Source organism: Lactuca saligna, chromosome 6 (assembly GCF_052625555.1).
Source record: "Lactuca saligna cultivar CGN05327 chromosome 6, ASM5262555v1, whole genome shotgun sequence".
Taxonomy (NCBI): Eukaryota; Viridiplantae; Streptophyta; class Magnoliopsida; order Asterales; family Asteraceae; genus Lactuca; species Lactuca saligna.
The window spans coordinates 126,724,155-126,746,520 of NC_136422.1; the positions used below are offsets into that span (position 1 = coordinate 126,724,155).

Here is a 22,366-nt window from a genome sequence, read left to right on the forward strand (position 1 = left end):
CAACCACACAACATTAGATCAACCCATATAAAGACTCTTTGCTAAATAGAACCCACCAATTCATATAATAAAAAAAAGATGATCAATTTTCTCCACATGACCATCACACAAAGGACAAACTAAAAAAGGAAGCTCCAAACATCTAATACTTAAATTCCACCTAGTAGGAAGTCGATCTTGCAACACACGCTAACAAAATGTATTTATCTTCCGAGGCACACCTTGATTCCATCTTGTAACTAAAAGCGAAACCTTATCAATAAGTTGCGTAGCATGATGAACCAAAAACCCCGCGACACCATCAAATCCCCATTTCCAAGAATCCTTCTTGTCGAAATTGCCAATAAGACTGTTCAAATCATCAAGTTATCATTGCAAAGCACATCCACATATTTGACGATTCCAATACCACGACCAACTGTTAGGGATGCACATAATCATTATTTTTTATATGCTTTTGTTATGTGGCCTTAGGGATGCACTAAGCATTTGTGTTCATTTTTTTAACCTATAAAAAACTACTTGATTGAGGTAAATGTCTTGATGGTCAGTTATAATGTTATAATGTACATGGCTAATTTGACATAAAATTGATAATGTCAAGCTAGTTATGCGAAGAAACCTACTCTAGGGACAAAATTTGACATTAAACCGATGAGTGTCATACGACATCTTATCATATTTTTAGTCTGCTGTATCATTTGTCTCTCATCTCACAAAATCAACGGATATCATACTACACCTCATAAAAAACTCAAAGGCCACATGAAATTGAAAAAACGGTGTGACCATATCTCCTAACATGATGGGCTTACCGCACTCCCAGCCCTAATCAAAGTTGTCACCGCACCGCCGAACACTCCCTACCCTAATCAGTGTTGTCACCACACCGCCGAACTCATCACCACAACATAGTGCGGTATAGGGATGCACCTACGGGTCTTGGCATTAAGTTTATGGACCATTATTTATACTGTCTAATATGAACAGAAAATATTAAAGAAACGCCGGTGGGCCACCGGTGAAAGTTGTAGTGCAGAAAGCCACAAAAAAACGGCTTCTGTCATCATCTACGACTCTTGAAAATAAACTCGTTTCTTGAAATCGTTCTCTTTCTTCTTTCGTATATAAGTATTTTCTGCTAAATTAAAGCCTGAAATCGATGATTTCGAGTACCTGTAGTGGTTGTTCTTGCAAGCCGTTGCTGATTTCTACAAAGTCATCATTTACAGGAAGGTATTTTCATCTCCATCACGGCGGTGTAACTCTGATCCAGAAACGCTTCAACGGCGACGGAATTTGCGTTGTGAGAGCTTCAATGGTGGGGAATACCTCCGAAAACTCCTCCAATTTCCTTAAACGTATGGAACAAGCTTGGTTAATCTCTCAGGTATATACACAAACTAAAACTCATCATTTAGGGTTTCCTCAATAATTTCTCGATTCAATAACAAATTCGAATTAAGCACCTGTAGATCTAAGCAACTATGTTATTTTTCTTGCAGCAACCGAGGCCAATTGCTTGTTCTTCTTGCGAGTCGAATGGACATGTCGAGTGCAAATGGTGTCGTGGCACAGGGTTTTTCATTCTTGGTGATAACATGCTTTGTCAAGTCCCATCTAGAAATTCAAGCTGCGTTATTTGTACAGGAAAGGTAAGCAGTTTAAGAAATTCATCGTCATCCCATTAACATGTCAACCAAATCATCTTTCTTTTTCATTTGGAGGTATGATTCAAGATTGCTGATTAGGGTTTATGTTTGTATCAGGGATCAACAAGTTGTGCAGATTGTAAAGGAACTGGATTTCGTGCAAAATGGTTGGGGCAACCACCGATTCAATCTTAGTTTTTGCAGGTAAGTCGTTGAATGTAAAACTGGGAAACCAGATTGTATTCTTTTAGACATTTACTTCAATTTATCATCACATTTGGTAATTTTTTGCCACATCAGCATTAAGCAAAAAAAAAAAAAAAAAAAGTTAAATTGTAACTGCTTACTGTTTAATAGGTCAAAAAGTGTATGTATATATGTTGCTATTATTAGTAAGAATGAAAGTATGTTGTGCATATTGATACATCAAAATATGTTGTTATCTTTAGTGCTTTTAATGTTACATTTCAGTTCTAGATTTTCTTCTTAATGTGGTTAATGTGATTAAAAGAGTTTTTGGTTATGATGATGCTTTTCCAGCTTTTCTTATTATTAAAGGTAAGTGGTTATGAAGTTATGATGTAAATGGTGCAATTCTTTTTAGGGGGTTATGAATTTCAATTTTATGGTACTATGTAGTTTGTGATGCAAATGCAATTCATGATGTGTCGTTAATGATATTTCACTATAATTTCACCAGAGATGTGTTATGTTAGAAGAGATTAGGTAGATGTGTTTTTATGTTTAAACTTATAATGTGTCATTTTGATAGGATTTTAAGATCACGATTTAATCCTATGATCATAATTTTGCAAAATGAAAAACAATTATATGTAGGATGTTAATATCGACGACCTGTATAAAAATAAATCCAAACAAAATTAATTTTAATCAAATCTATCTAGATCACAATAATAATATTATAAATGTTGAACAAATATGGAACGAATGTGAAAATAAGACAAAAATGCAAAATTGGTCTTTGTGGTTTGAAAAAAAAAATTGTATGAGGTCCAATAAATTTCCTATTTGTATGGAAGTTTTAAAATCAGGAATTTTCCATGAGAATTTGGTTCTTGATGAATTTACAAAAGATGGATTTGTTAACATTATGTCTCACACACATACATAAGCATACATGTGTCCCATCATTAGAGGCTCATTTAAGATTCTTTTTTATTATTAAATTTATTAGAGCTTAAAAGAAATCATTTATATTTATTTTTAGTGTAAAATGCAAAATTTATCGTCGTGGTTTCGTAAAAACTGACTGGTTGTTAGCCGATGATCATGTTCATGTCGATTGAAGTTGGGATAAGCAAAGGGAAGGCAAGGCTACCCCCTTCCAACGTGATGGCGTGCTGTTTGTTAGCCGATACTCATGTTGGGTTGCTTTGTTGGGTTACCCGATGCACTTCAAATTTGTCAAAAATTTGCTATGGTGTGCCTCCTTTTCCATTATTTAATTTACATTTATAATATATTCCAAAATATATAAAAAATAAAATTACAAAACCTTACTCTATTATAAACATATTAGCAAAATTGGCCAACCCAACAATACAACAAATTGCATAAAATACCTAAAAACAACTATCATCTTCCGTAAGTAGTTAGACAAGAACAACACATTCATTCCTAATAAATGTGAATAATGGTTTGTTTGTTAATTTATGCATGCAATTAAATAAATAATAGTTTTTTCTAAATTATAATTGCATAAAAACCAGCACAATGTCAAAATTCAGTTTAATTATAGTATTTTGATTGTTGCTTCAAGAACTCAAATAATAAGAGAAGAATGATCAACATACAATGGTTCATCGACTATTAAGTCTAAAAGTGGTTATGATACCTTTACTGGATTTTGATCAATTTTATAAAATAAATAAATAAAGCAAATAAATAAAGCGGATCCAATTAGACTACTAATAATCAACAAACACAACAAATTAAGAGATCAGATACATCATATTAAGAAATCAATAGACTAAAAATAGCATATATTCATGGGATTTTCTAACGAGAAATTAAATATCATCTTATTTTTTGTTCGTACAAATACTCCTATTCATTTAAATGATGACATATGTTACATTAGTATACTAAAATATCATTAAATTCCATTAAATGAACATTAAATGTTATATATGTCACCATTTAATTGCGTTAAGAAGATTTAGGAATAAAAAGTAATAGAATATTTAATTTCTCTTTTCTAACATGTGCTCTAAATGCACATATAAACATATTAACTGAAGTATTAATTATGAGAAATATTACCATAATTAAATATAATAAATGTTAATTATAAATAATATTCTTTATAATTAATATATTTTATATATAATTATGGTAATATTATATATAATTAATTTTTATCACATTTAATTATGATAAGATTTCTCATAGTTATTACTTTAATTAATGTTTTTTATATGTGTTTTTAAGTATTTTAGTGTTGCGTCTTGGGCCTTTTGTTTTGTAATCGGATTGGGCTTGTCCATCCGTATTTATCTAGAATAGTTTCTTTTTATCTAGATAAGTTGTTAGGGTTTTAGTATAAATATATGCATGCATGTATGCGTATAATATAGAATAGTCGATTACGTTGATTCTTGTAACCCTAATATACCTCTACAGATTGAAGTTCTTTATCGAGCTCTTCTGGGGTATCTTTGCATTAATCATTCGACATATTCAGTGCAATACTTGTGTTCTTAATTACGTTCTTATTTATATTTTGCTTAGAATCATACGATCCTGATAGAACATTGTTCTAACAATTGGTATCAGAGCAGGAGATTGTGTGATCAATACACTTTACTTCTGTATTCACAAATATTTAGGGTTTCCGCTTTTATCGAAGCCGTCGTCTTCTTAACGACGACTACTCAACTTTTGATAAAACCCTAATCTCAAGTTTACAGGTAAGATTCTAGCAGCTCACCATGTCTCACGACGATACGCATACAAACCCAATTAACATCTCAAACAGCATCGGATCTACAACTAGAGTTCCCATACTCTACACTCAAGACTACGAAGTATGGACTCATCACTTTGAAGATTACGTGGTTGGATCTGAAGATAATGGCTATCTCATCTGGGAAGCTATCATTCTTGGACCGTTTGTGCATTCAGAAACAAACACGATCGTCAAGACACAGAAGGATTACAACAAGTTGGTGACAGATGTTCAGAAGATGCCACAAGATGAGAACGACAAGATCCTGTGTAATGTTAAAGCCATGCGAATGATAAGATTCGCCTTACAATCTGACACCTTTCGACATGTAGGCTCATGCACAACTGCTAAGGAGATCTGGGATAGGTTGAAGGAACTCTACTCAACTGATGAAGATCTGGAACACTCCATTCAAACTCTATTGCTGTCAGAATTTGGAGTTTTTGAACAGAAACCTGAAGAGAAGCTCATTCTAACCTTTGATCGGTTCAATCATCTTTTAAGTAAGATGATCAATCATGGAATTGAGAGGAAGCTGATCGAACAGAAAGTTACATTCATGAACGGGCTCAGACCAGAATGGATGGCTGTGGTTTCCACTGTGAAGGCGCATGAACAGTTCAAATCCTACTCACTGGCGAAACTAGTTGGGATACTAAAGTCACATGAAAGTGTTGTAACTAAGGAGGCGAAAGTGGTCTCTGGCATGGGATCGCTGGCTCTTGTCTCTAAAGGAAAAAGTGCTGTTGAGGAAGAAGAAGAGTCAGACATGTCAGAATGTGATCTTACAAATGAGGAGTATGCTTTAATGATAACAAATCCAAAGAAATTCGCAAGAAGAAAATTTCCCACCAATAAGAACCGAAATTGGCAGGGAAGTTATAGTTCTGAGAAAGCAAAAGAGGAACCGAAAATCTCTTCTCAAAAGGTGGAAGAGAAAAAGGAAAACAAGCTTGCAGGAGACTCTGGATACGACTGCAACTACTGTCACGGCAAGAACCACTTTGCCAAAGATTGCATGTTAAGAAAGATGGCTGAGAAAAGAGAGGGTGAAGATGATGAAGCGTATTACATGCGTAAACTTGAAGAAGTCAAGAAGAAAAAGGCTTCCAACTGCTCGATAAATGCACTAATTGTACAAGAAAATGCAGGGGAAGATGAGTTCGGTGGTGTAGAAGTCTGGTCAACAGACTCTGAAGACGAAGAGGTTAGAAGACCCACTCATGGAAAGGCGTTTAGTGCAGACACAGAACCGAACATGACTGAAAACAAGTGTTTTGCAGCCAAGCCGGTGAGTGAGAAGATCAACGATTGCGATCGATTGATCAAAAAGGTACATTCTATCCTTGAATCTCTTAAAATTCCCAAAACTGAATATCTAGAAGAATTAAATGAACTAAACTTTAAATTTTCCAACCTAAGTAGTAGCCTCATGCAAACCCGTTTAGCAAACTCTAATCTAACTGACCAACTCGGCAGGGTGTCTTCAAAAAGTGAGGAGAGAAGGATCTGGATTGAGCAGAAGGAAGCAGAGCTAGTTAGGGCTAAGGATGAGAGTATTTATTTGCAAGGAGACAATTTAAAATTGTTAAAACAAAGAAATGTTTTCTATTTAATTGCTAAGCGTCTTTATACTAATATTGCTCAATTACATCTTAATTGTGAAATTGGAAAGAAAATACATAAAATAATTTTGCCCTTTCTTGAATTTAAGGAAGATGATGTTATAGCTGAGTGTGAATCAGAAGTATCATCTGAAGAAACATCCATGTCATATAGGCTAGGTTTAGATAAGATAGAAACTTTCATCGATTCTAAGGAACATAAAAGTATGTTAAAAGATATCTTAGATGAAAATGATAGGCTGGAAATTAAAACCGAAACTATACAAACATTCGATGAATCAAATGCCAAAATTGTCAAGGATAATAAAATAAACATAGATAATTCTTCTGAATTTGAAACGGAGAGTGAAATGAGTGAAATCTCAGTAGATGATGTTGTTGATTGTTCTAAGTTTTTGAAAAATGAAACCAAGAGCGAAAAACCTCTTATTTCAGAAAATTCCGTTGAGTTTGCTCGTCTGTCAAAGGAACAGAAACCGAAACTCAAAGAAAAGGCCTTGGTTTATCAGAAGGTACAAACCGTACCAAACCAAGTTTATGCTGTGACCGGAGTCACTCAAAGACAAACAGCAGAACTAAGGATAATAGTTGACGAGGATAACGCTGAAGGATGTGAAGACTATTTCTGGTCTGCTCCCATTGGCAATGCAGATGAAACTGTGGGTCTGTCTGAGAAAACCACATGGAGAGTCAAAGGACGATACATACCAGAACCCATCAATAAACCTTCCAGTTTCGATATTCCTAGCACAAGCGGAACTAAAGATGTTCCTGAAGAACCATTAATGCAACCTGTTGTTCCAATCGAAAGGAAAGAACCGAAAGGTCCACTCAAGAGACAGGAAGCACTAGAAGTTCAAACTAAGGAAAGCACCGAAACCAAAATGGAAGATAAGACAACTGCAACTCAGAAGGAGAAACCAAAGGCCAACTTCAATGTTCACAAATCTCAGAAGGAGCTAGCTGAACAGAAAAGACTCAGAAATCAAAGATATGCCTCGAATCTGAATGAACGGAAAAGGCATTGGAATTCTCAAAATCCTAACTATCAGCCTCCTAGGAAAGAATCCATGAATAAAGGAAAGGAAAAGTCAAAGGAAGATTTCAGTCCTAATTCCTACTATTCCAAATCCCAAAACCGAAAGTCAAGTCTCGGTTCTAAACCCAATTTCGATCATCAACCCAGTTTTGGTCCTCGACCCAAGTTCGGTCCTAAACCCAGATTCGGCTCTCGATCCAGATTCGGTCCTAACACCAGTTTCGGTCCCAATTCTAGATATGGATCCTCCAGGTTCCAAGATGAAACAAATTCCTCTAAGGACATCAAAGGAAAAGGCAAACTGGTATCAGACTCTGAGAATGAACATAAGAGATCCTCCCCTAAACCTAAGAATCAAACGAAAAACACTAAACCATCTAATGAAAATACATTAAGATTTAAAGAAGATAAAACAAAAATCAAGGTGTTTACCATCAAAAGAAAAGATCAAACAACTCTTGTTAAATGAACTTATTTAGTTGATGCTTCTATTGTTATTCCTTTCTCTGTGAAAAACTCACCAGGACCCAAGAAACTTTGGGTTCCTAAATCTGCTTGAATTTGCAGGTAATCAGTGACGAGCACTTTGACGATGAATGGTATATAGACAGTGGCTGCTCGCATCACATGACAGGAAGAAAGGAGGAATTAAGGGAGTTTCGGTCTCTAAAGGATGGTGGTTCTGTGGAGTTTGGAAACAACTCCTATGGAACAATCAAAGGATATGGGATGATAACTAATGGAGACTTCTCTATCAGAAAGGTGGCTTATGTAGAAGGATTGCAGCACAACCTCATCAGTGTCTCGCAATTAGTTGTGGGCACAGGCTTGAAGGTATCATTTGATGATGCAGGATCTGAGATAATAGAAAAACAAACCAAGAAAGTTCTGCTGCAATCTGCACGAAAAGGAGAAATGTATCCTCTGAATCTTAATCCTATTCGAGGGATACCAGCTATCTGTCTACTATCAAAGGCAAACATTGATGAAAGTTGGCTTTGGCATCGACGTCTATCTCACCTGAACTTCAAAGATATTAACAAACTAGTGATTGGTGATCACGTTCGAGGTCTTCCTCTTCTCAAGTTCGATAAGGAGCATTTATGTGCAGCATGTGAAATGGGCAAGCAGAGCAGAAAAAGCCACCCTACACGCATTAATACCAAGATAGTGGAATCACTTGAACTGTTACATATCGATTTGTGTGGACCTTCTGCTATAGAGAGTATTGGTGGAAGTAAGTACATTTTGGTTATTGTAGATGATTTTTCACGCTTCATGTGGGTTTTCTTTCTTAAACAGAAATCAGATGCAACTCCCAAGCTGAAGATGTTCATCAAGCAAGTGGAAGTTCAATTAAAGAAGACAGTGAGAAACATCAGAAGTGATAATGGGCTGGAATTCAAAAACAAGGATTTCAAAGACTTTCTGGCTGATAAGGGGATAACACACAATTTTTCGGCCCCTTATACACCACAGCAAAACGGGATTGTTGAAAGACGAAACCGATCGTTATGTGAAGCAGCTAGAACCATGCTCAGTTATGACTCTCTACCTCTATACTTTTGGGCTGATGCCATTGCTGCTGCCTGTTATACTCAGAATCGGTCCTTGCTCAACAAGAGATTCTCGATAACTCCTTATGAGATCTTAAACAATCGGAAACCAAACGTCAAGTTTTTCCACATTTTCTGTTCCAGGTGCTTTATCTTTAATTCTAAAGAAAACCGAAATAAGTTTGATGTTAAAGCCGATGAGGGGATCTTTCTGGGTTACTCTCTGTCATCAAAAGCATACCGGGTGTTGAACAAGCGTTCCAAAAGAATAGAAGAGACTTATTATGTCACCTTTGACGACAATTACATGAAGAAGGTTCAAAGAACAGAAGATGCTTCAGGAGACATATTTCCAGAATCTGGATAGGTCTCGGTTCCAATATCCAATCTGTTTGATGAATACATTCAGTTATTTGATGAACCAGAAAAGGCAATACATTCGGAGGCAACAGCAGTAGATAACAAGGTAGATAATCTGAAGAAAGTAATAGACGAAGCTGCCAAATCAATGGAAACCGAAACACCTACTCCTAAACCATCACCTAGTACTTTAAACACCGATTCAACGTTCCAGGGGGGAGAACTCTACCACTTTCAAACCATCTGGAGTTCCTGTTGAGGGGGAGAATCACAATTCCTCCCCAATATCTAATAGTTCAACTGATACTCAAACAACTGAACCGAAATCAACAAGTGATAGTCCAATCGAAAGGGAGATACCCACTGCCGATTCTGCTGAAGACAAAGGCTTCACTTTGCCAGTCGAGGGGGAGAAGGAGAAAACAAGTGATAGTTCTATTGACGAAGGTGAAGGGGATCAGTCAGATGTTGAAGTTGAAGTTGAAGCAGAACTAAATCCAGAATATGATCCAAGCTATCCTCCGCTAGTAAAATGGACAAAAGACCATCCCAAAGAGCAAATTATTGGTGAATCCTCCGAAAGTGTTCTTACTAGATCTCAACTGAAGGCAAAACAAACAGCATTATTCTCTAAAGTGGAATTTTGTATGTTTAACTCTTTTATCTCCAAAATAGAGCCGAAAACCATAAATGCTGCACTTGATCATTCTGATTGGGTTCAAACAATGCAGGATGAGCTCAATGAATTCGAACGAAACAGAGTTTGGAGATTGATTCCTACACCGAAAGATGCCTCTGTTGTCGGCTTGAAATGGGTGTTTAGGAATAAGCTGGACAAAGAAGGGAATGTCATTCGAAACAAGGCTCGGTTGGTTGTAAAGGCTATTGTCAAGAAGAAGGGATTGATTATGAAGAAACTTTTTCCCCTGTGGCAAGGTTAGAGTCTGTTCGATTTTTTCTAGCATATGCCGCTCACAAGAACTTCGAAGTTTTCCAAATGGATGTCAAATGTGCATTCTTGAATGGAGAATTAGAAGAAACTGTCTATGTTGAGCAACCACCTAGTTTTGTGAATGAAAAGTACCCGGATCATTGCTATGTACTGGATAAAGCTATCTATGGGCTAAAGCAAGCACCAAGAGCCTGGTATGAAACTCTTACTCGCTTTCTAAAAATGTCAAAGTTTAAACAAGGTTCGGTTGAACCAACCTTCTTTCGAAAGAAGGAAAGCGAACATTTGATGATTGTTCAGATTTATGTCGATGACATCATCTTCGGCTCCACGAATCCTAGCTTAACCGCTGAATTCAGAAAGTTGATGGAGACTAAATTTGAAATGAGCACAATGGGTCCAATTAACTTTTTCCTTGGTTTGAATATTAGACAGGGACCAGAAGGTATCTTTATAAACCAGGAAGCATACACCAAAAATCTGCTGACTAAATTTGGAATGAAGGGTGATTCAAAAGTAAAGGTTCCTATGGCATTCGGCACCAAGCTAACTCTATCCCTGGAGAAACCGGCTGTGGACATAACTCTTTATCGACAAATGATAGGATCCCTTATGTATCTAACAGCTAGTAGACCAGATATCATGTTCTCTGTTTGTTATCATGCCAGGTTTCAAGCTAATCCAAAAGAACCCCACATGCTTGCTGTGAAGAATATTTTTCGATATCTGAAGAAGACTTCATCTCTTGGTCTCTGGTATCCAGCAAGATCTGGATTCTTCATACAAGCCTTTCCAGATGCTGATCTTGGAGGATGTGGACTGGACAGGAAAAGCACTACCGGAGGATGTCAATTCCTTGACGGAAAACTTTTCAGTTGGCAATCAAAGAAACAAACCTGTGTTTCCTTATCCACAGCAGAAGCATAATACATTGCTGCCGCATCATGTACCTCTCAGGTTGTGTGGATTCAAAGTCAGTTAAGAGATTATGGGCTGAGTATGAAAAAGATCCCTCTCTATTGTGACTCTGAAAGTGCAATTAGGATTTGTCATAATCCAGTGAAACATTCGAAAACCAAGCACATTGCACTTAGGTATCATTTCATCAAGGATCATGTAGAAGACGGGAACGTAGAAGTACATTTTGTTCGTTCTACTGATCAACTGGCTGACACCTTTACTAAGGCCTTACCAGAAACAACCTTCAATAAAATCTTACAAGGTTTGGGTATGATGGAAGGAGAGTCGGTACCGAATCCTCAAATCTCTCTTTAAAATTAAGACAACCGAAATAGACAGACCGCTCGGTCTATCTCTACTCTAGATTTTTGGGGAATCGACATGGACAGACCGCTCTGTCTATCTCGGCTCCGTAATTCTCCGGAATAGAGGAAAATTGAATGATCGATTTATTTTGCTACTCTCATTAATAAGATAAGGTTTCGGTTGTATATTTTAAGTCTTCCTGTTTTTATTCTTTTTCAGAAAATTTCAAAAATTCAAAAATATTTTATCTTTCTGTTTTTATTTTTTTTCAGAAAATTTCAAAAATTCAAAAATATTTTATCTTTCTGTTTTTATTCTTTTTCAGAAAATTTCAAAAATCCAAAAATATTTTATCTTTCTGTTTTTATTCTTTTTCAGAAAATTTCAAAAATCCAAAAATATTTTATCTTTTTGTTTTTATTCTTTTTCAGAAAATTTCAAAAATCCAAAAATATTTTATATTTCTGTTTTTATTCTTTTTCAGAAAATTTCAAAAATCAAAAAATATTTTATCTTTCTGTTTTTATTCTTTTTCAGAAAATTTCAAAAAAAATCCAAAAATATTTTATCTTTATGTTTTTATTTCTTTTTCAGAAAATTACTTAAAAATATTTTATTTGTTTTAATTGCTTGTTTTTTTTGTTTGGTGTCTGTCATTAATAGGTAAACACAAGTGTAACCGTCGATAGATCTAAAGCAGGTATGTTTCAACTTTCATACAACCTAGTTAAGGGTCCCTAGAAGCATGTTGTTGTATGTTGTCATAAAGCCTCTATGATCTTGAGTAAGCCTTAATGATTCAATCGATACCCATCGTTTCTTCCAAATCAGGCTATTTTACCTCACTCGGTCTAGAGCTACCTTACTCTTCTCATTTGAGTTAAGAGTTTCTCTGCTCTGTCACGCTTATCTAGCAGAAGGTACATTCGGTTCCTTAACCACCTCGTTATATTCTCCATCTACCTTCGGTTCACTAACGTAACCCTTGAGACTTTCGGTCTTTACCACTGAGGTTTATGGTTACACAACATCTATGTTTTTGATCTTGGATACGATTACCACGTTCTAAGTGAAACCCAAAATCCGACACCAAAAATGAATTGACGGTGAGTGATATACTCAAGCATTTACTGGTTACCTAAGGAAATCTCTTTTTATTTTGCGTGATCTTTTATGAAATCGTCTACAACTAAGATATTTCTTCCCAAAGAGGTCCAGTTTATTTTTTTTTTTTGAGATTTCTGCTTCCTATAAGTCATTAACATAATAAATCCCACCTACATGTTCAATAGATCACATCGGTCTCACAGGTACCTCCACCAACAATCGGTTTTATGTTAAAACTCGACGTTCGGTTGGAGGACAGCCACCCAATGCCTATGATCAAAAGAAGCCTTTCAATGTTTTTTAACAAACAGTTGATCGTATTTTTCGGGAAACCACACAAGCACTTCAAGTCTCTCTTGACCTTGAAGGAAGTGATTCTTGCCCGAAATCTTCTGCTTTCTGTCTTCTAAAAAGACATCACTCACGTCCAATACACACTTGCTTTATTTCTTTATCTTTTACACTCTTATGCACGAAAATTAATATTTTCCAACATTCTTATTGCTGTTTGGTATAAATTTTGGTTATCGGTTGTGACCAAACAAGGGGATAGGGGAATTTCAAACGGTATGATGATAAGATTTAGGCGCTTGAATTTGATCCGTTTCAAACCCATGCGTGCTGACGTTTTCCTGGGATTAACCACACTATCAAATCGTGCTTTTTCAGGCGACGTTTTAGAAACCTCATCATCACGTTTTTCTCTCTCTCCAGGCAACGGTATAAATAGGGGTGATCGTTTTATTTGTCATTTACCAATCTCGAATTATCTCTCTCATACAAGTTCACACTGTTCATCTTCTTCTTCGTTCATCAATGGCGACTTCATCTTCTGCACATTATCAAACTGCAACATCCTCCCTGCTTACAATCAAACCCAACCAAAACATGATAATCGAAATGAGTCCATTCTTATATGACTCATATATGTTGCATGTCGTGGAATGTCTAAAGTATTCCCCCCTGTTGTTGGCCCTAACCCAGGTTGAAGCGGTTCCAATGTCGCTGCTCTCACAAGTCTACTCAACGGCAACTTATGACAAGAATAAAGATCGCATCTACTTCACCATCCACGACAAGAAATCCTCGATCTCTAAGGCGAAGTTTTGTTCACTTCTAGGGCTTGTAGTTGATTCTTCAATCATCTCGCCTGATTTCATCACTACAACACAACTCTTCACGATGTTGTATGAGATGGGATACACAGATGTGCTTACATCGATTGCAAAGGTCAACAAATCGTGTTTGCCATCGCAATGGAATGGGTTGCTGACATTGCTAATCAAGGGTTTGGCGGAAAGAAGTGGTGGTTCAGACACAACAAGCAAAGGTTTTCTTACCATTCTTTATGGTTTATACAACGGGATCAACCTCGATTATGGCACTATAATCTGGTCCCAAGTAGTGCAGAGTTTAAACACAACGACCCGTCATTCAGAGATCTCTTGTGGTCGTTTCTGGACCTTGATTACAAAGAAGGCCATGGATTCCTTGGAGATATCTGTCATGAAGGATGCTCTTCTTGCCTCTATTGCCTCATTCCACACAAAGAAGATCATCTTATCCGATCCACGTAAGTTTCTCCACTATGGATCGATTCCGGAATCTATGTACAGGTGTGTTTCGGCACAAAGCACAGTAATGGCCGATTACAGTAAACTCTCTCCTGTTGGTCCAAGGGTTCTGTATGAAGAACAACAAGCCACACTGGATGCCTTGGATCAGCCTGCTAACAGAGGCAAATGGATAGTAAAGAAAGAAAAAGAAGAAACTAAGGATAGTAAGCCAAAATCTTCAAAGCGAAAGTCTGGTGAAGGAGGTTCTTCTCAATCAAAACCGAAGAAGATAAAGAAGATGGCTAATAGACCCAAGGGGAACTTTTCTCCTGGACCTGATACTGTTGAAGACCAAGAAGCAGAAGCGGAGAATCCTTAGGTTTCCACCAGAGAGCCCACACCTCGAAGATCTTCAACCCCACCTCCATCTCCAAAAAGTACCAAAATTCCAACTCCACCAGCCTCTCCCAAAACTACTAAAATTCCAACTCCTCCACCATCTCCTAAACTCACTAAAATTTCCACTCCACCTCCATCACCAAAACAAAAAGCTCCACTTTCTGTTCCTACCGATATACCACCCATTCTTACTGAACCAACTTCTCTACCCACTTCAACCATCATTACCTCTGTTCCTGTCTCAAGTATACCTATCTCAACTCCTCTTACAACTGAATCCATCACTACCACCATTCCCAAAATCCCAGTAGAAGTCAATGTATCTGATACAGGGGCTACTACTGTGATTGATACTCCTGTTATCAACATACCACCATCCCCAACCCCATCCTCTACCTCTGGTGCTACTCTTGGTGCAGATGATGAGGATTATGATTCATTGTATTACAATCCTTACAGGATTCCAACAGATAATGATGCTGATGCTCCTGTAACCAGTCAACATATACAGGACATCAATGAAAAGTTGGATCGACTGTTTGAAGATAGCAAAGCTTATGGCAGTGTTGTTTTAAAAGCCTTCTTGGAGACTGCCATTCAGCAATACACAGAAGCTATTGATAAATCAACAGAAGCAGTTGATAAGTCAACCACTTCTTGTTCAAAGGCCACAAAGGAGGTTACTGAGGTTGTTCACACAACTCAGATTTTCCTTGATTCTCTTAAAGCTCATGCTGATACAAATGCGGCCAAATATCAAGCTTCGGTGGACTCCTTCTCTAAAACTCTTCAGGATGAAACTACAAAATTTGAAGCCCTTCGTACTGATCTCAAAACAGAATCCACATCTTTTCTTCAATCTCTGGATTCTCGTTTTGCTTCTCTTTTTGCAGAAAGTACGTTGAAGGAGGACCTGATAAAACACCAAGCTACAATTGATCTCCAAAAAGTTCAACTGGCCCAGGCAGAAAAAGAGATCTCTCTGTTAAAGACTCAAAGGGAAGTTTATCAAAGTTGTGCTGGTGATGTGAAAAATATATTGACTACTCTTCTTGAAGCTCATTATCCCATCTTGACCTTAACCATCCGGAAGCATCTCCAGACCAAACTCCTTCCTGCAATTACAATTCTCAGTGAGATGAAGGGTGTCTCGGAGAAGGTCTTTCTTCCGAAACAAGGGGGAGAAGAGAGTATAGACAAAACAAAACCGAAGGTTAATTTATCTTCGGTTTCTGGAAAGAAAGTTCAAGCTGATAGTGATACTGATACTGAAGAGACTATCGCTGAAGCCCTTAAAAGAAAGAAGAGGGTCAAAGAGCTTGATGAAACAATGAAGGTGGCACAAGAGGCAGAAGAAAGAGAGAGAAAGAATAAGGAAGAGGAGGATGTCTTGCAATGCAAGAAGACTCTGTTTCTAGAATGGGACAGAGATACACTCATCAATCAGGCGATTGAGTTTCCTTCTATCTACTGGTTAGAACCGATTGCTTCGTTTGATTGTGATAATTCAAAGGACTCGCAGTTTGACATGCCAATCACAAGAAAAGCATTTACCTTTCATTGCTTCGATGTCACTGCTGAGGTTCCTTATCCTAATCTGAAGGTTGACAAAGAGTTAGTCGATTTCTATTTGAAGAATGGTCAACCCCAGTACTTGACTTGGAGTGCACAGAAAATTACAAAAGTCAAGGTACTGAAATCGTCACCTGCTGGGAGATTTGTGAATGTAAACTTCAAGATCAACCGTGGTACAGCAAACACGGAATATTTTATCTCTCTGGCAGATCTTCCCAATCTTAATCCACATGATTGGATTCTGCTATACAACATTTTGCTCTCAAATCAAAGGGAGTATGATCCGATTCTGAAACATCTAAAGAGAATGTTAGCCTCCTATGTCCATAGGCTTGCCACTATGGATCAGGAGATAGCAAAGGTGATGAACAAGAAACCGTCAGTCAAACCAACGTCTAAGCCCGGGGATGTGAATAAGATGAAGTTGGGATAGATTGATTCAACAAATTTGACTGTCATGTTCACGAAGGGTGAAAGGCACAAGTTTCTGTTTGCTTTGGTTGACAAGCATCTGTTTTCGACAAACTGTCTGGAGCATATAATCAATATCATTCATCGATGCAAGCAGAACTCAACAACAGATAAAAAGAACTTCACGGATATGCTTCGGTGGTACATAACGTTTAGACATCATATTCTGGCCATTATACCGAGGATATTTGAAACCGTGAAAAAGCCCTCTGTTGTGAAAAGGGAATGAAGTTTCTGCTCCAAAGACGCAAAGGGGGAGATTTTTAAGTATTTTAGTGTTGCGTCTTGGGCCTTTTGTTTTGTAATCAGATTGGGCTTGTCCATCCATATTTATCTAGAATAGTTTCCTTTTATCTAGATAAGTTGTTAGGGTTTTAGTATAAATATATGCATGCATGTATGCGTATAATATAGAATAGTCGATTACGTTGATTCTTGTAACCCTAATATACCTCTACAGATTGAAGTTATTTATCGAGCTCTTTTGGGGTATCTTTGCATTAATCATTCAACATATTCAGTGCAATACTTGTGTTCTTAATTACGTTCTTATTTATATTTTGCTTAGAATCATACGATCCTGATAGAACATTGTTCTAACATGTATCTTAGAACATATATTAGAAAATTCATATATTCATACATCTACAATTCAAGTAATCCTAAAAACTAATTTTAGTAATTTAAATACTCTCATAGCATTAAAAATAAAAGATGATAGAATAATCGATAAACAAGAAAATATAATTGCTAAAGGAAAATGAAATCTTTTAAAAGGAAACCAAAATAAGATATAAAGGAAATGATTAGATTAAGCTTAAGAATATAAAAATAACAGAAATACAATATTTCTAAATATATTAAAGAGATACAAACAATAAAAATATTAGGAGAAATATCAACAGGAGAAGAAAAATCTAACAAATTACAAACTAAAAAAAAAAATTAAACATGACAACATTAGATATATCATCCATAAAAATAAAATATAACACTAGAAAAAATATAAAAGAAAAACAGTCTAACTTGAATATATTTTAAAATGGAAACAACTTTTGGAAGAAATGAAATTCTCACAAAAAATGCCGCATTTAAATAAGAACCTGATGTAGAAGAGGAAGTCGGAGTAGTATATTACTTCGAGAATGTTGAAAATCATGTAATATTTTTTGTACGAAATCATATGTAGATGATTATGAAAGTCAATTTATTTACAGACCATCTTCTTTGAAAGAAAACTATCTTTATAGACATGGAATGATTAAAAAGACAAAAAAAAAAAAAAAAAAACAAAAAAAAAAACAAAAACAACAAAATAAATGGGTCTATATACCAAAATTATCGGTAACACCTACACAATCAGACATTCTTTCAATCGATTGTGAAGTAGCAAAGATTCACGAGTGGATTAACAACCATGGAAGTTGATAAGATCTTGGAGATTTATGAATTCGAGCCCTTTGAAGATTCCTACCAAATGGGTTTTTACATTGGAAACCATTTTTCAAACATCATAACAAGCAGGCTCTCCTTGGACTCCATTTTCAAACCCTTGGAGTGATTTCCTCCATTAAAAAATCAAGAATTTAACAAGAAAGCTTACAATTATGAGTTTGAATACTAGAATATCAGTCTTTTTTTTTTTTTTTTTTTTTTTTTTTTTGCAGGTTCACAATCTCAGATTTTTTGTAGACCAAACCTAGAATGATGTTTTCACCCCTGGTTAGAGTTCATTAAGAAGTATACAACAATAGCTTTTCAGGGTTGTATTTTGAAATAATAAAGTTGACTTTATTTTTTTTAAATTAGGTCTAAAACAGAAAAACTGCAAATTGTAGGGTCTTTTATGAAATAAAAATAACTCTATTTACCTGTTGGTGGTATGAAATAAAAAGTAATAGGTAGAGTTTGGGTCTTTTTCGAAAAAAGGAAAAAGTTTTAGGTCTAAAAAGAAAAAAAAAATCAAAATATAGGGTCTTATATAGAAATAATCCTTTCATAAATAAGAAAACTAAAAATAGAATCAGAATTCTACAAACCCTAATAACCTTAGTCCTCCCCTACCCCTTTATGTCAAAGAATAAAACCTCAGTCCTCACACCTACCCCCTAGTAAGAGAGAATAAAGATAGAATCAATAAATCAAAATTATATGTTCGATGATTTAGAAGAAACTAAGAAGGAATCATAAAACAATGGTGTTTTTGTGGTTTAGAAAAAAGATATCTAGAATCAAACACACATGGGTGTAAACCCAATAACTAATGAATCAGAAAAAGAAACCTCGCCGAGCTATTGTCTCCTCGTCTTCTTTGCATTTTCCCTTTTTTGGCATCTTAACCTTTTCAATTTTCAGTCACATGCCCTTGTGACTTGCATGTTGCCCCTTCCCTTACCGGATGAACATTATTTGTGGTCGGATGATTATTATTTGTTGATCAAGTGACCAGTGAGTTATACCCATAATAAAAGTTGGAATTTCGGATGCCCCATCATAAGTTGTTGCCTTGAGTTGTGGTTAAGTTTGTCTATCACTGGCTAGAGTATTTGACAACCTCTCCTTTATTTCATTCATAAATCACACCTTCACCTTGATGGTCATAGGGTCGTGTAATAACATAGGAAAGGGAAATAGATGGAAGAAGAACCGGGAGGTGAGAAATGTGTTCTTGAGTTTAAGGGGAGGGAAAGAAACTCTAATGTCAAATGATGTTTTCACCCCTGGTTAGGGTTCATCAGGTTAGAGTTCATCAGATGGAGAAGATGAAGGTGCTAAGGACATGTAGTAGTAAAGATGATGATGTGTGTGTGTGAGAGAGAGAGAGAGAGAGAGAGAGAGAGAGAGAAAGAAAGAAAGAAAGAAAGATGAACAATATAATCTGTCACAAATAGCATTTTTGGTTAGGAAATTTTCGTCCTCACGTAAGCAATGGCTATTGTGAGACTTGTGCTAACACATTATAGTGTATAATATGATTCTAACGAGCCACGTAGGGATTAGAATGCAAATCTCTCCAAGTATATCGAATCTCTCCCAAATCTCTCCAAGTATATGAAATCTCTCCCAAATCTCTCCAAGTATACCAAATCTCTCCAAGTATATCAAATCTCTCCAACTATATGAAATCTCTCCCAAATCTCTCCAAGTATATCAAATCTCTCCTAAATCTCTCCAACTATATGAAATCTCTCCCAAATCTCTCCACGTATCTCAAATCTCTCTATGTACCTTCCTCAGTTGAAAACAAATCAAAACCTAAGGAGAAAACCCAAAAGGAACCCTCTTGGTCCGGAATCCTCTTGGGCCGGAACCCCTCTCTACTTCGGAGCTTCTGATGGATTTCGGAATGCCCTAGTTTGCTCCGGAATCACCTCGTGCAGATCCTTCGGTTCTGCTGCGGAAGACCTCGCCTCGCTTCAGAATTCCCAGTCGGCTTCACACCTCCGGTCCGGACCTCCAAACTTCGCATGTGACTTCGGATCCGAGAAAACACTCCGGAACTTAGTGAATGACTCTGGAATTTTGCCACATGTAACGCCCGTAGATTCGGGATAGTCAATTTAGAGACGATAGGCGTCAAAAATGAATTTTTGATGGAAGATTATTTAGAAGGATTAATCTTAACCAAGTTGTAGTATATGTCACAAGGTTTCCGTGCATATAAAGAACGCTAAAATCCGAGTTATAACGAAGAAGTTATGACCTATCGAAGTTTCGCGACGGAACCGGCATGACCCAGCACGGCCCAACGCGACGTAAATAGTGAATTTAAGGTAGATATATATATATATATATATATATATATATATATATATATATATATATATATATATATATATATATATATATATATATATATATATATATCCTTAGTGATCTAAACGAGAGTTGAAGATTTCTTTGATAGTAGTCCAACGGTAAAAAGACTGACGAAAACGGAGTTCAGATGAAGGAGTTATGAATTTCGAACGGAGTTTTCCTATCCCGGCCTACTAAAGATAATATATAAATAATATACTTATAATATACTTATAATATACTTATAATATATTAAAAATAAAGTCAAAATTGGCCAATGGATTCTAAACGAGAGTTGTAGAGCATAATCTCACCTTCGCGTCGATATAAAGAACGTCGAAAACGGAGTTCGTATGCGAAAGTTATGAATTTCTGAAGTTCGGGGCGCGAACCCCAAAGCTGTATCAGAGACCACGACATGGCAAGCTGTTAGGTCCGACTCTGGATCTATTACTGATAATCAAACAATCACAAGACAATAATAACACGAATAAGATGAATGAATTGAGCTTGCATACGATTAAACACTTGAATCATCAGATACAACTCAAATACTAGCCGTAAACTCTAGAGCATCGAACCCCTCAAAAGACCAACTCAGAGACTATTTATACTAGACAAGACTGCAAACATAGTTTGTTGTCGTAAACACGTTTACGGCCGTAAACATATTTACGGTCGTAAACATCACAAAACACAAACTGACAAAAAGTGCAATTACATACATAAAACCAAAACAAATCACATGCTTAGCCTAGCCCAAACCATTTACTTGGCCCTTCAATCTCACCCTTCGTTTGGAGCATGCTTGGATTTATTCTTTGTCAACAACCAGCACATCGGATCTCCCTATAGCTCCATTCCATATTCTCTTGTCGATAATCATAGCCACCATCCTTGTATATTCCTTTGCATCAGGTTCAAATAACTCATCAACAACAATAATCTGATGACTTGCAAGCTGATGAATGTCCCGCTCACCAAACTGAAGTAGATACCTTTTGTCATACAAGCGAATGCAATCTTCTTTGAGCATGATAACAGCAGCATCTGATGTTTCATCATACACCCAATAATGCATAGAGTGTAGAGATCCATCAGGACAATTTTGAGGAACATGGATGTGTTTGACTTGAGCAGTGGCAGGCCACATCACTGCCCGAATAGGCTCGCTGGTTTCGTGATCAAAAACATGCTTGTGAACTTCAACAAAGGACTCCGCGGTTTTCATTGATGGAAAACCCTTAGCCACTTGATCTTCCAAGAAAGATTTGAATTGGCTGGCTTTGGGATTCTTTGACGGATTTGAGAATGGAGCTTTGGATAGCTCAATAAGATCAACCTTGGTAAAGGAGTGGAAATCATGAGCATCCTTGTATAATTCTTTATTCCCGCTCTTCGTGCGTACCATAAACATATCCTGTGTATCATGAAATCCCCACGATATAATTCCTGACCTATCACCATATACGTCTCTGAAAGTTTGAGTACTTAGGTCAGTGAAAGTTATGCGAGGCCTATCCCAAGGGGATTTATGATCCACACTTCTTTTAAATAACCATTTGTTTTTGCCAGTCGACTTATCAGCAACTTTCTTTCTTTTAGCACCTTTTGCCTTTGCAACTCTGGAGGCCAATTCTGGATCCACATCAAAACGATCTACAACAACTGTGGATCTGATTGGTTGAGAGGAAATGGGAGCATCAACTGGTGAGTATATGGAACAGGGGAATCGACATGAGGTTCATCAGTTGTTGTTTTGAAATCATCACCAAACCTGCTTTCAAGCTTCTTCTGCAACTCTAGGAAACTTGCAGCCAGACGACCATATTGTGTCTGAAGATCTGCAATTTGCTTTGTCTTTAGAGTATTTTCTTCATTAAGTTCGGCCATTTGAGTATTGAGCTTGGTATTCTCAGAATGGAGATCTGCGACCTTTATAACTAGCTCAACATTTCATTGATCAAGTTCTACATTTTTCTGTTTGATGGCATCGAGCTGGCTTTGAAGTCCATGGAGAGAGGGGGAGTCATTTCTTGTGA

General features: G+C 36.6%; 1 protein-coding gene across 1 annotated transcript; it reads left to right on the forward strand.

Annotated features, from left to right (window-relative positions):
* The first annotated feature begins 1,055 nt into the window (after positions 1-1,055).
* LOC144999694 (DnaJ/Hsp40 cysteine-rich domain superfamily protein) lies at positions 1,056-2,068 on the forward strand. The gene is made up of 3 exons (XM_078958823.1): positions 1,056-1,390; positions 1,506-1,655; positions 1,770-2,068. The coding sequence occupies exons 1-3, from the start codon at positions 1,163-1,165 to the stop codon at positions 1,845-1,847; spliced, it is 456 nt and encodes a 151-aa protein (XP_078814949.1). The 5' UTR covers positions 1,056-1,162; the 3' UTR covers positions 1,848-2,068.
* The last annotated feature ends 20,298 nt before the right edge of the window (positions 2,069-22,366 follow it).